Source organism: Zosterops lateralis (genome assembly GCF_965231275.1).
Source record: "Zosterops lateralis genome assembly, chromosome: 6".
NCBI lineage: Eukaryota > Metazoa > Chordata > Aves > Passeriformes > Zosteropidae > Zosterops > Zosterops lateralis.
This window is the reverse complement of record NC_139761.1, coordinates 22442920-22458036: the sequence shown is the minus strand read 5'-3', so window position 1 is coordinate 22458036 and position 15117 is coordinate 22442920. Positions and strand designations below refer to the sequence as shown.

The 15117-nt window shown below is 39.3% G+C and overlaps 1 protein-coding gene across 11 annotated transcripts in view; it reads left to right on the top strand.

Annotated features, from left to right (window-relative positions):
- The window catches only part of GPATCH2L (G-patch domain containing 2 like), a 34261-nt gene extending 22397 nt beyond the window's left edge, over positions 1-11864 (top strand). For 5 of the 11 annotated variants that reach the window (XM_083864116.1, XM_083864117.1, XM_083864113.1 and 2 more), the window contains 2 exons: positions 4126-4217; positions 8905-11864. In XM_083864116.1, coding sequence (XP_083720242.1) covers positions 4126-4217; positions 8905-9077 — 265 coding nt within the window. In that variant the 3' untranslated portion in view covers positions 9078-11864. The other 6 variants (XM_083864114.1, XM_083864121.1, XR_014590431.1 and 3 more) reach the window with 5 other exon arrangements.
- The last annotated feature ends 3253 nt before the right edge of the window (positions 11865-15117 follow it).

The following is a 15117-nucleotide window of genomic DNA, read 5'->3' as shown; positions in this document are numbered from 1 at the left end:
TGATTACAAAAAATATTACCACTGTCAAAAAGACACTATAGACTTTTCATATTGTTGAAAGCCATTTTTCCTATACATGTGTAATTTTTCATTCACTAACTCCTGGCAGTGACTGCTATGTGAGTTGAATATATTGCAGCCAACAAAACAGCCACATTTTCGATCCCGATGTGTTTCTTTAAGTGTGTTCTCCTTTTTCTCTTCCAGGATTAGAATTTTAGTCATCTCTAGATTGTAAACTACATTTTCATGTTAGTCTCTGGTCACCTGGCAGATCCATCTGTGACTAAGCATTGTGATTTTGTTTTTTTCTTATGATAAACCTGTCATAGTCCAAAAGAAACCAGGGAATTATTTTCTCATTACTGTTTATGCAGCATTGAAGAAAGCACAGAGGCCTGGCAGAAGAGATTGAAGGCTAGTAAGGACAGTCTTAAGTCCTATTCTAGTTTGTAAGTTTAGGCTGAGATCTTTCATCTCACAGGGTTTTGGTCTCAAACTTCTTCACAGAGAGGGCTGTGACAATGCACAAATATGCATTTTCCGTCAGCCTTTCCTGTTGTAGTCTACTTTAGAGTAATTTTTAACTGTTCAGAAGAGTTGTTAAAATTCAGCTTTGGAAGGAGAACTAATTCATCATTGCAACTTGTGACATTTTCACGGTTTATAATTCAGCCTGTCCACTGGTATGTTGGGTGCTGGGCATATCCATGACTTGATTTTCCTAGTGGTGGTTGTGTTTGTAGGAGTCTATAGGAATCTGCTGTTAAACTGGAATTCACTAACTTTGTTACCTCACTGATACAGACCTTCATGCAAGTTAGTAATTAGACTTCTAATTTACATTGAAAAGGGTGATATCTAGCAAAAATCTGCATATTTCATAAGTTATACCTCAGGCATCCTTTCTGTCCATGCCTTATTGAGCCCTACCATCTCTGAATGCAGTCTTCTGCTCTTCTCTCTTCCAAGGTACCACCTGGAGATTCCCTGCATGCAGATTTATGGTGCCTGTAAAGTGCACCAGCCATTTGAAATGACACTTTTACCACTGGGTTAGTCAGAGCCAGTGAGTAATCAATAGGTTCCTGATTTACTAACTGAAGTGTGGGTGATCAATAAGGGATAAACCTGAATGAAAAACATGTTACAGAGACAATTTATGACCTCTGAGCATTTGTATCCTAGAGGCAGGACTACTAGATACAGCATTCTTGCTAGTAGTCTTCAACTGAAATATGATTTTGCCTTTACTTTCACTACAAGAAGAGATTTTGAGATTCTTTCATTCTCTTTTTCTGGGTTTTTTTACCCCTAGTGTAATCATCAGGTAAGAGTAGATGTTTGAGTATGTAACTGAGGGACAGGAGCTCTTATGCAGAATCTAACTGTAACATTTGTGAGCTGGGAAAAAAAATGCATAAAGTCTCTTGGAAATGGTTATGCATACTTCTTTCCTAGTCCATAGTGGTTCTCCACCAAGGGTCAGCTGGCTAATGTTGCTGTAAGTTCATAAAATTAAAAAGGGAACATTTTAAAATTATTTTTGTTGTTATTGTTATATTATTTAAAATTAATTGGATTATTATATACAATTATGTAGTCTTGTAGTTAGTAATATAATACTATGTCACTGATGCAAAATGAAAACCTTAATGTTATCTTCAGGCTGTGTGTGTTTAGATGTTTCAGAATACATGGTTACAGCTATATTAAAACACTGTATAGCCACTATTATATTCATGTACAAAAGCAGTTTTTAGCTTCCACAAAGTTACTTAGAGGTGAGTCACTTCAGTGTACAAACATGAGATTTGAATGTGCATCCTGTAGGTAGGCCAGTATTTTTGAAAGCTTTTCACCTCCAGGGATGGTTTCTCTGACCACCTCCCTGGGCAGCTCATTCCAATTTTTGACAATACTTTCCTTGAAGAAAGTCCTCCTCATATCCAACCTGAACCTCTCCTAGTGCAGCATTAGACTATATCTTCTCATTCTTTTGCCAGTTGATTGGAAGAAGAGACTGAACCCCACCTGGCTACACCCTCCTTTCAGGTAGTTGCAGAAAGCAATAAGGTCTTCCCTGAGCTTCTTTTCCCTCAGACTAAACAACCCCAGCTTCCTCAGCTGCTCCTCACAGAGCTTGTGCTCCAGAGCCTTCCCCAGCTCCATTGCCCTTCTCTGGACAGGCTCCAGCACCTCAATGTCCTTCTTGTAGTGAGGGGCCCAAAACTGGACACAGGACTCAAGGTGCAGCCTCAATGAGTACAGGGGAATGATCCCTTCCCAGGTTCAGCTGGCCACAATATTCTTGATCCAAGCCAGGATGCCACTGGCCTTGGCCACCTGGGCCCAGGCTGGCTCATATTCAACTGCTGTTGACATGCACCCCCAGGCCCTTTTCCTCTGGCCCACTTTCCAACCTTCCCCCAGCCTGCAGCGATGAATGGGGTTGTTGTGGCCAAAGTGGAGAACCCAGCACTTGGTCTTGATGAGCTTACTGAGAGTACACTTGATCGATCCCCTCAGGAGACTTCTTTGTCTGGTTGTATTAATATGTGCTCCCAGATTTGAAAAACCGACTGGCTGTGAAATGCAGCACAATTTAAAAATTTTTGAAACTGTTCTTCAATGGCAGATTTAGAGGACAGATCTTACAGACTTCTTGTAGAACTTTTGTATTTTAGTTGAGAAGATGGAACAGTAGGTATTTCCTTTATTTTGTGGTTGCACTTCTTTTTCAGGTAAGTAGATAGACCCAGCAGCATTGTAAACTGGACTTGTATAAGAATTTCTTTGTGGTCTCTGCACTGTTCTGTATAGATACAATAGCACAATTTGGTTTTGCATAAATACAGCATCTAAAATAATACGTATTGTAAATACATGGGTTTGATTTTTTTAATAGATTTTTGTCATGGAAATAAAAACCTATGAAGTTTTCCTTTTGTTATATTTCAAAGGCTTTAGTATATGATGAAAGTGTTTGTTAAAATTTAAAGAATTTTTTAAAAAAATCAAAATAACAAGCTTTGAAGATACTGAAGCTTTTTAGCACTTAATCATCAAAACATATATGGTTCCAAATTTTACACCATGTAAGCTCTTCACAGTCTTTAACTAATTTTATTTGCACTGTACTTCTGCATTTTGCACATCAGATCTGATAATAAGAGTCACCAAGGAACTTGCCAAAGGAAGTCTGTTATATTGGACAAAGAAGGGATTTGAACCCAGTTTCATTGCTAAATTAGGCATATATGTTCATTATGGATGGTATTTGAGGAAGTTCTCTGGTCTGCTGCAAAGACTATTACTTCTGAATTAAACTTCTCTGCCTCCTACAGGTATATGACTTGGAGGAGTTCTCAGCTCAAGTCGGCTCCAACAGTACAGATTTTTTTCTTAATTGGCAAATGGCCTCTTCTTAATTGGCAAATGATTAAACTGAAATGGCCATTGGTAGGCTTCAGACTTAACACTTGATATTAACAGTACAGATTATGCCTTTCAATCCATTTTAGAGGTGCAACAAGGCTGCTGCCATAAGTCAGATTCAGCTGTTTACACAGCACTTTGATAAGGAAATAATGACTTTAAAAATGCACGAGACAGTTTCGCATTCCTAACTTTACAAACTTACAACTGTAGTGGAAACAATGTGCACGGGTATTTGGCATTATAGGTACATTCTAAGATGACTACAGTACTAAATAGATTGCAAAATAATTTCTGACTAAGGAGCAAATATCGCACAGTTTATATAAAGAGCAATCTTGCAGACATTTGTTATTCTTGCATAGAAGTAATGGTAGGACATGTCATATCACTGCTTGATCACATCTTTATGTATGCAAGGAGTTAGTTTGGAGTTAATGCAAAACCATATCCTTTAAAGGCTGAGAAATAATTATTCTTCTGAGCAGTTTATGTGTGAGCTCTTAAAGGAAATAGGAGCACCATTTATATTGACAAAGAATGTGAGCAAAACTCCCCGAGAAACTTTCGGGTTTTGCTGCTTACTAGTCAAGAAGCTGATGGGGAGGTAGGAGCTTGAGGTGGCTCTTCAGTCTTACAGAAATGTGATTTTGGAACTGAGTTTAATTTGTTTTATTTTCTCTGTAGGCAAGCAAATGTCCACCTGGGACCACCATGTTCAAGGGACATCAAGAGGAAACGAAAGCCAGCTGCAGCCTCCATGTCTAGCCCAACATCAGGTAACCTGCCAGCATTTTTATAGTCATGTCCCTTTTGAGCAAAGTGCCAAAGGCAAAAGTAGTATTACTTTGGTTTGAAACTAATGAAATGTGTGAAAGAGCATATCATGTGTTTTTACATACCATCAAAAGCTGCCTACAATCAAATTTTTGGCAATGTAGCAATGTTAAGTTAATATAATTTGCAGTGCTTCACCTTACTGTGAATAGTAATTGCTTCTTCATAAGGTGTTATTTCCACTGTCCTAAATTATGCAGTTTATGGTAATAGGCAGTTGATCAGTATGTACAGTGTGTTCCTTCAGTGTTGGGCTGGCATTAGCTGGTGGGTCTGATGCCCTTTATCAGGGTATTTGTAGACACTTTCACAGGAGCAAAAATCTGGCAATTTTTGTATCATCACTGGATGAAACCGTTTATTCCCTGGGGGTTGTCCTATTCTTCTGGATGAAAATAGTTTTCTCTTGTTATGGGGATGTAGTCATTAAAATCCTGGTCTATTTTCATGTGGCAAATTTCTGAGAAGTCATTGATTAGTCATCAGAATATGAGAGAGCTTTGATCTGGTGAACATGGTGGGTTTTAGGATGCTTCTTTCTGTCCTTTCATCTTACTCTATCTTGTGACTATCCACTGCACATGTTCTTCCAACTAGTTTATTAAATAACTATTCTTGTAATCCAATAACAAGGTAGTGGGTAAGATGATGGGAAAAATGGAGATGTGAAAACAGTGGGGAAGACCAAATAAAGTGATGATTAATGTCCCACCATCCTTTGTTACCTGTCCATTTATTTATTATTCAGAATGTATTCTCTACTGCATTGCTGGTCACTTTCTGTAAGGAAAGTCTCTGTTTCCATGCCTACGTGTTTCAAAATACTATTTAAGTTGTACTTACTTGATTAGGCAAATTGTATAGTGAACACTTTTTGAAGAATTGAGAGCGCACCTGGAGTGGAACTTAGCTGTGGAAAGTAGCTCGGGGGTTTGGAAAACTTTCTTATTATGGATGAGGGAAAGAGGATTATTATGTATTACAAAATAAGTAAGAAGCATAGTTAGTAGAGTACGGGAAGCATGCTTTTGCTGATCATCAAGAGACAAGGTCTGCAAAGTCTTTAACAGTCAGAAATGGTAAAGATCTCTTTCTCAGACCCTGTTTAGAAATATCCTCAGCCAAGTGAACAGCTGTGGGCAGGGTTTGCTGCAATACTGACTTGTGGAAAGAAACTTTTATGATTTGGTAACGGAAGCTATATCCTAAATGACGTCCTACTACAGACTCCCAATTACAGCTGAAGCATAACCTGGACATGTAATTTGGAAACTTCTGGAATCTGATGTTATTTCTGTCAAAGGAGATTTTGCTATGGAATTACTAATACCTAAAAAGATATGTAATATTATTCTGTAGTAATGTAGACTTAATTGGACACTCTTACATTTGTTGGATATTGATGAGATAAAGATTTTTCTCCCGTGTGCCTGAGGAGTCATGGCAATCTCATTTTTTTTCACTTCTGAGGCTTTTTATGTTTGTGGTGTTTTACTTCTGCAAAAGGTGAAGCACAGGTAAATCAGAATGCAGGCCCATGCCTATCATGCACGCACAGAGTGCTGGATTTCTTCACCTTTAAATAGCTCCTTCTCTGAGTCCAACTGCTCTCGTCTCACTTGTTGACCAGGTCCTGCTTCAGTGATCTCCTTTTTTGCAACCTGAGTGCCCCGTGGAGGTGAAGGACACAGCCTGAGCTGGCTTCATCAGTCAGCAGAACAAATGGGCTTGCTCTGCCGAACATCGGGCCATCTCGGATTCCACCTCTTTTATAGAGATGAGTGATGAAGAGGGGCTCGTTCCGCTTTGCCGCTGTATTAATACACATCAGGGGCCAGCTCCCGGCACTAAATCACGCTACTGCATACATCTGTTATCGGACTCCTCACCAGTGTGATGAACAAGACTGCAGATAGAGGCTTCCTCGTGTCATTCTTTATAGGATTTTCCTAAAAGAATAAATAGCTCAAATCTCTGCCAACACTATCCCCTGTCATTGTGATGAATTTAGCTTCTTTCTTAAACATGCAGCTACAAATCTTCCCCTGTCGCCTCACCCCCCCACCATCCACAGAAAGTTTTGAGTTGAATTTGGCTGAAATCAGAAGATGCTAATAAAAGGCAGATGAGATGTGGATGCTATTTCCCTCCTCAGTGCAGAAATGTGAAAAGCCAGCTAGAGATAATGTTTATTTGGGAACCAAACAACTAATTTTATTCCATGTCTTCTCACATACTTTCATGAATTGTGAGTATTTATGAGTTCTGGTACAGTATCTTTTCCCAGAGACCCTTGCATGAACATCAAAAAAATGCATTACTGTACAAGTGCCTTGGGTCTCTATTGTATTGGTATAGTATTAAAGTTCTGGTATTAATGCTCCTCTTCGAGGCTAACTGGCCTAAATACCATAAATGAGCTGTTGAGAACAACAAAAAGGGGGCAGAAAATTCAGAATAAATTTGCACTTCAGGAAGTGATTTTTATCAAAATTAAGTTGGACAAACTTACGCAAATATTCAGAGAGACTGAAAATTAATGTTTGCCACACTACACAATCGAACAGTGTGAGCCCTAAAGCATGAGGCCTTCACCAGATAAGAATAAAAATCTGGCTGGTGTAGTTTGGCAGCAGAATAAGGAAATCTGGAGAAAGTTAAGGCTGACTGTACTGGATTAGACCAGAGATTTGTCCAATTCAGTGACCAACAGCCAGTGCATAGGGAGGAAGATGATCTGTGGTGGTAAAGATCCTTTGACCCTTCAGTGATCTGAGACTTAGAAGGCAAGGATGGTGTCCTTGTGTTTAGTTACTTTCCATTGCAGTATAGTAGATTTGGAATAACATCCCCAGTGGCACAGTAGAGCTTGTCTGAGAAATACTGCATAAAATTTTATTCTCATGAAATAGGAGATATTCTCTTATTCTCTGGTTTGAAAGGAATCTGATGAAGACTGTCATGTCTGTCTTCATTTTGTCAGAATAGGCCACAAGTACAGATGGTTGTGCAATAAATGGTGAACAACTACCAATCTTTACACTCATGTTTTTAATGTTTATGTGTTTCATAATGTATGTAGCAGTGCACATGGTAACTGGCATCCTAATCATCTATTACAGTGACTGTGGGGTAAAAATCTGCATAAATAGATTCTTTTCTGCCTTGGCATGTATTCACACTTAGCTTGTAAAAAAGGTGACAGTTAGCAGCCTGTGAAACTGCTTATCAGAGAATAGTCAATGAGTAATAGCAATTTGGTGAATTTTCCCTCTTCTGTTTCTTGCTAATTACTCACTCTTTGTCATACTCAGAAACAAGAAGCCAGTTTCAGTCCATTTCTTTTTTTCTTTTTATGAGGAAAAATGTAGACCCTAAATGGGGAGGCTGCTAGTAAGGGGCACATAGTGTAATATTGGTGGTGATTGTGAGTTTAAGGACTGACTTAGTTGTTCGGGGTTTTTTTGGGTTTTTTTTTCACATTTTGGATGACCTTCAGATGAAGGAAGATGATGGGCTGGATGTAAAATTGCAAGGTACTTTTATCAGCTGTGTTGTAGCTGTATGAGAATGACTCACCATTTTGGATGTCCAGAAACACCATTGTTGGGGTTCCAGATCTACTTAATGTGGAACCTCAAGCATTGAACCAACTTTTTATTTAAACTTCAAAGCAATCTGTCCTCTAGTTGAGGCTTGCTGTGGCCTCTTTATCCTTCATCCACTACAGAGCAGCAGATGCAACCTGTTACTAAAACACATGAACAGCCATTATCTCTTGTGAGACTGCAATGAAGAAATGTTTTTTTGTATTGAAGTAGTTACTTGTTTAAAAATTCCTGTTTGCCCCAAAGACTCCTATGGCAATTATTTTTCTTTACCTGGTCCTGTTCTACTTGTGAGGATTGAGTGATTCAGGATGCTGAGAATTAGAGTAAACTCTCATATCTCTAGGTTTTTGACAATCCTTCCTGAAATTTGGGCGACTATTGGGTTGAACTATGGATCTGCAAATCTCTCTGGGTATTATAGCCTGTCCCATTTTGAAGCAGTAGTTGTATTGAGAAAATGAGAATGGATTTCCACCTAGTTTGGTAAGGAGTTTCTTGTCATAATATGCTGATTTACCATGTTGGATATATGTGGAGATTCATGGTACTGCCGTTACTGGGTGAGGAGAGATATGTTTTCCTCCTTAGATGGTCTTAGCAACCTCAAATTTGCCATGCCTTCAGAGACTTTGAAAGTCTCAAGTAGAGGGTTAATTGAGTATTTGCAAGGAGTCCAACTTATTTTAAGATGAGTGATTGTGAATTGATTCACTTTAAATATGGGACAGCTAAAACTTTTGATTTTCAACAGGAACTCTGACTAAGGGAACTAGTTAGTGGACTGGGAACTTAGAGTTTTGTATGTGTGAATAATTAGAACAAAATTGCTAATGCTGTCAACAACCTCTATTTCGAAGGAATTTGGATGAAAAACTTTTAGAAATTCAATAAACAATATCTTTATAAATTAAATTATATATATGAGGGATTTGCCATGAAGTCAGTTGTTCTAACTTTTTTTATTGCTTTTTCTTACTGTCTTCCTCTGTTCCCCCTTTCCTGCAATTTTATATTCCAGCAACTTTATCTGTCCACATGGATGCAGCAGAATCAGAGCTACCAGCAACACCATCCTTGAGATCCCAGAACTCTGAGTGGACTGGGAAAACACCAGCAGCTGAGAAATCTACTATTGCTGCCTCCAGTAACCTTTTTAAAATGCCACCAGAGAAGAGCCCTGGATACAGCTGAAAGGAAGCATTGCAACTATAAAAGCTTGCTTGATTTTGGAAGTGCTTGATTCTGGTGTTTGTCTGCACCAAACATCTTATTTGGCAGTAGTGGTATCTTCAGTATTGGTGTGTAATGCCTGCCATCATCCAGACTGGTCTGTGTGCCTCACACACCTAAGTCATGTTTGTGAATCTATGTTTAAGCAAAGATAATCAGTGTTGGGACTGCAGTGACTTTTAGAAGTTTTCCTGCTATCACTGTATTTATTATGAATTCATCTCTTTCCCTGATTCCAGCTCATATGTAGTGGGTAATGTACAGATTCTTTTGGGTTTTCAGATCATTATTCACCACCTGGAGATGTTGCTTGTTTGTGTATTTGGCATTTTCAGGATAGGAGTCCCTCTGCCATTCGGGGAGGCAGGAGTCTCCCTCTGCTTGCTTCCAGGCCAGAAGGTTTTCTTGGCTGGGGAATGAGGAGGGAATACTAACACATTGAAACATGGAACCTGAATCCTGTATTAGCAGAATGTTTTGTGGCCAAGTGCTAATGGACTCAAATCATGCTGCTACTGGCAAAGCAAATATGGTGCTTGTCTACATAGAAATTGCCATTAGCTCACTGGCAGCATTGTCCATTAGACTTTTTCCTTCTCCCTTGTTCTGAATGTCTTCAATCTTTATTGAACGTTCATTCTTAAACCTCCTGCTGGATAAGGATTTGGGAGAACTACTTGGACGTAAATATGCAAGCTGGTGTCCTGGATAGAAACCTGGACCCTTGAGTATTGTTGCAGTATGGTAGAAGATTATACAGAACATCCATATCTCAGTGTATAAACTAAAAAATGTGTTAATGTTTCTAAAGGATGCTTGTTGAAGTTAACATGCCATTGAACAAAAAAGCCATTTAAACTGTCATCTGAGTTCAGAGCATTATGGGTATAGATCAGACTCCTGTATCATGCTTTCTCTCCCTTCAAAAGTATTGTCTGCTATACCTACTGGAGGTGTCTCCACCTGCTGAGATTGCACATTACACTGCAGTATACACTAAAGAGATTCTCTTCATAGAACTTCTGCTTGGTCTGCTGTTACCTTCTGTGTTGCAGAATATATGGACAAAGATTTCTTCTCTCTTTGTAATAAATCTGGAGCTTATCTTGGACTATGTTTTCAGAATATGTACCTATATAGCATGTGCCAAGGAACAGGTGGCCTCACAGCTTCTTAAGTAATTTTAAAATAGGATCTCTTTGTATGAATAGAACTTTTGCCTTTCCTTGTTGGAGCTTTCAGACAGGACCATTTAAACTTGTAAAATCTATTTTGATTGTGGTGGAGCATTTAGCACTCTTAAGCAGATAGCAAAATTTTCATCATTTTAGTGATTTTGCAGTTTTCTGCTCTCTTATGAATCAAATGACTGAGGGACAGATTTGATTGGGGGAATATGAAAGAGTGATTTATATTAACTGTGTGTTAAAATGGTTAAATGTTAAAATGGAAGTGGTCATAATATACACGAAACAGAAACTGAATGACTTGCTAAATCAGGATTGACAAATATAGTTAGTTATACTACATACACACTGTGTCTGATCCCTTAATACCTACTTACTCTTGGAGAGACATCCAAATTGGATTTATATTTTGCAGCACAAGCAAACTGTCAGATCTGTCACTATAAATCCTTCTAAAAACTCTTTATTTTTTATTTAATTTTTTTGGGTGGTACATTTTAGAAGTAATTAGAATAGGGAAACCTTTTTTACCTTAATGAAGGAATACAGAAGTCTATTTAAATTACTGGACAAGCTGTAACAGTTTGTGAAGGAAGAAATGTTCCTGTTTAAAAGTTGTCATGGCTTTGTCTTATTTGTAGCTATTTTAGACAATGATGCCTAAGGGGTAATACAGGAGTTGCAGATCTGGAACATCTGAAGAGAAAGTAAATCTGAAGAGTAGAGTCTTGACTATCTAATCCTTATGAATACAGTGAATGAGAAAGGTGGTCACGTTCTTCTGACAACTTGCAGATAAAATTTAGGATTTGAAGCCTTGTAATCTAAACTGCATGCTGTTCCAATGGTAGAGAGTGGTTCCCTAAAACAGAAATTGGGTGGTTTTGATCTCATGGAATATCCTCCACAACCTCTTAGTCTGAGTTTATTCAACAGACTGACTCAGGTTACTAATCATTCAGCTAAAATTTTATATTTTAGCCATTGTATTCCCTTTTAAAAATCACTTGTGATATATCTCGCTAAATTCTGAGTATTGTCCAGAGTGTTTTTTTCTCTTCTGTTATGTCAGGATGCTTTAAAACCTTTTGCAAGAAAGGTGTTTGAGAATCAAGAGCCTTCATCTCATTGTGGTAGTGGAGGGGTGGATTGCAATGCTTCATGTGATTTTTCTCAGGGGGCAGGGAAAGAGAATTTATCAGATTTTCCTATCAAGGTCAGTAGCAGTGTTACCTGGTTAAGCTCTTACTTAGGTTGTAAGCTCCTAGGAGGTATTTCTTGCCTTTAAAGGCTGATTGTACCGGTGGCAGTAGTGAAGAGCAGCTGTGGCAGGTCTTGTCTTGACAAACCATACTTCTTGCCATGGCAACTTTCTGGAAGCTCCAGGACACTCCAGTTATTGCAGCTGCCCTGTCTTTCCTATTTCTAGATTAGAATCCATTCACAAGTCAGTCAGATTCTCAACCGAATTTGATTCTCCTGAGTGGTAGGCAAGCTAAATGGATCATGTATCTGGTTACTCCAGGGTGTTTATCAAAGTGTATCTTCAGACTTCAGTAACTTCATACTTTTTTAATATCTACAGCAGTCTTCGATGAATAAGTCCATTGTTTTGCCTTTTTTTTTTCATCTAAGGCAGATTACTTAGAACTCACTCTGCTCACACAGTACTCAGTGTGAAGGATACTGCTTCCCATGTGGATTACTTGTAGAAAGGAGTAATAACATGCCTTGATTTGGTAGCTGTGCTTCTGCAAAGATGGTCCAGTATGTGATTATTGCTTCCTGTATACACAGCTCACTTGTATTCCACTTTTTGTCCACCAGGACTCCCCAGTCTTTTTTCAGTTTTGTCTTCTCTCCAATTGTCTTTCTCCTTGCCCTTATGGGAGACTTCAACTTTGCAGACAGGACCTGGGAATACCATACTGGTGTGACAAGCAAGTCTGGGAAATTCCTGAAGTATGTTGAAGATAATTTGTAGTCACAAGTGCTTAGTGAGCCAACTAGGAGGAATCCCCTCCTAAACCTGTTATTTATTAATAAAAAAAGGATTTTTGAGAGATATGATGGTAGGTAGCTGCATTTGCCACAGGATCATGAAATGGGTAATTTTAAAATTTTTGATGTAATGAGGAAAACAGTCAGCAAAATTGCTACCCTGAATACCAGCAGAGCTACTTTAGGTGACTCAGTGAGCTCGTTACTAGTATGCTGTCCCTTCAGTGCTGGTCAGTTTTTAGGAATCACCTTTTAAAAGCACAAGAGCAGGTGATCTCTCTGTGTTGAAAGTCAAGCCATGCAGAAGACCAGCTTAACTGAACAGGGAACTCCTCTTGAACCTCAAGAAGAGAAAGAGACTGTAAAATCTCTGGAAGCAAAGTTAAGCTTCACAGAAAAATTACAGAGCTGTAGTTCGCATATGCAGGGAGAAGATATGAAAGACCAAAACTTTAAATTAGAGTTGAAACTGACCAATGTTGTGTCTGACAAGCAAGGCTTTCTGAAGTATATAAATAGCAAGAAGAGGTCTAAGGAAAACATTGGACTGATATTTGTTGTAGATGATAACCTGACAAATTGGAGCGAAAAAAAAGTGGGAGCATTCAGTCCGTTTTTTTTGCCTTGATCTCTTAGAATACTAACAGACCTTGGACTGCTCCATCTTCTGATTTGGAGGACCGTTACTGTGGGAATAGTGATGTTCTGTTTGTGTATATGGAGATTGTAAGGGACCAGTTGAATGTTTCTCAGTCTATGAGACCAGATGGGATTCATCCCAGAGTACTGAAGGAGCTAGTGGTTGTTGTAGCATGACCTCTGTCAATCCCTACCAAAGGTTTTGGGAGTCTGGGAAAGGTATATTCTAGTTTAAAGGAAGGGCATGAAGCAAGACCCAAGAAACACAGACCTGCTAGTCTGGCCCCAGTACCTGGAAAAATTATATAGGAGATCATACTGGGTGCTACTGAAAGGCATTTAAAGTCTCTTAAATCATAGAATATCCTGAGTTGGAAGGGACCCACAGGGTTCATGTAGTCCAATAAAAAAGGTGTAGTGGGTGATGTGGTGATTGGTGGCTGTCTTGGGCATAGTGACCATGAAATATTAAGAGTTTTCAATACTGGGTGAAGGAAGTAAGGAAAGGCACCAGCAGAACTCCTACCATGGACTCCAAGTGGGCAGACTTTGGCCGCTTCAGGAGATTGACAAAATCCCTTGGGAGTCAGTCCTGAAGGGCAAAGGAATTTAGGAAGGCTGGATGTGCTTTAAAAAGGAATTCTTCAAAATATTCAGGAGCAGCACCATCTTCTTAGTCTTCCTTTGGATGCTCTCCAATAGCTTTGTATCCTTCCTATATTGTGACACCATAAACTGCATGTGGGACTCGAGGTGAGATTGCACCAGAGCACATCTGAGTAGGACAATCCCTTCCCTTGACTAGATCATGATGTAATTTTAAAACAGAGCAAATAATAAACAGTAAGTCAATGAAAGAGCTGGAAGGCATATCCGGTGGGAAGTGGTGAAGGAATTTGGTTTTGTTTAGATTGGGGAAAAGGAGACTGCTCTCTACAGTTTCCTGAGGGGGGGAGGAATGGAGAGGAAGGTGCTGGTCTCTTCTCCCTGGTGTCTAGTTGCAGGCATGTGGGAGTGGTTCAGAGCTGTGCCACGGGAAATTCAGACTTGACATTAGGAAACACTTCTATACAGAGAGAGTGGTCAAACCTTAGAGCAGGCTTCCTAGAGAGATGGTTGATGCCCCAAGCCCGTTGAGCTTTGAGAGACATTTTTTGGACATTGCCCTTACTTTAATTTCTGTTCAGTCCTGAAATGGTCAGTCAGTTGCACTAGTTATTAATTTTAGGTCCCTTCCAATTGAACTATTCTATTTTAATTATTAGCTTCATGATGTTTCTGTCTTTTTTTTCCTCCAATCTGTCCAAGTCCCTCTTGGTGGTACCCCCACCCTCCAGCATATCAGTGGCTCCCTTCTTCAACATGCCATTATTTCTGATCTTGTTGAGAGTATGTCCTGTCTTTTTCCACTGGGTCACTAATCATGTCTGAACACAATCAATCCCAGTATTGTCTTCTAAGGCATTCTTTTCATAAATGGCGATCATGCACATTTCAAACCATTGGTTCAAACCAACCGTGCTTGGCCGGTTTCTCTCTGATCTTTCTTACTTGATGCCATCCATACCTCCATGTCCATACCTCCCCCATCCGGCTTATAAGGGTGCTGTGAGAGACTGCATTGAGAGCCTTACTGAAGTCAGTGGAGACATCGTTTGCTGCCCCCTGTGCATCCTCAGAGCCTCTCATTCCATCATAGAAAACAGGTTCATAGGCTTGATTTTCCATCGTTTAATCTGTCCCTAGTCATGTCTGTCCTTTGGGTGCCTCGAAATGGCTTGCAAAACTTACTTAATTAAGCTGCAGGGGACTGAGATAGGGCTGACTAGCCTATCACTCCACCAGTACTCCTTCTTGTCTTTTTAGAAAGGTGATGTATATATACATACACCTTATTGTCTCTGGGGACCTCGTGCAATTGCAACAATTTTTCATAGACAGTAGTGACCAATCTCAAAATGACATACTTCTGTATATAGGGAGAAGATGGACATTCAGTCAAAGGGAAATACAGAGCTGAGAGAAGCATGTTTTCTAGTTGTTCTTTGCACATTTCAAGTAGTTCCAGTGACATCTAGTCAGGCTTAATGTGCAGTTTGGTAGGTACTGCAGAAGCCTGAATTAAAAGAATGTAGTTTCTGTCCTGATGGATTTATGATTTTTTAGTACAGTAA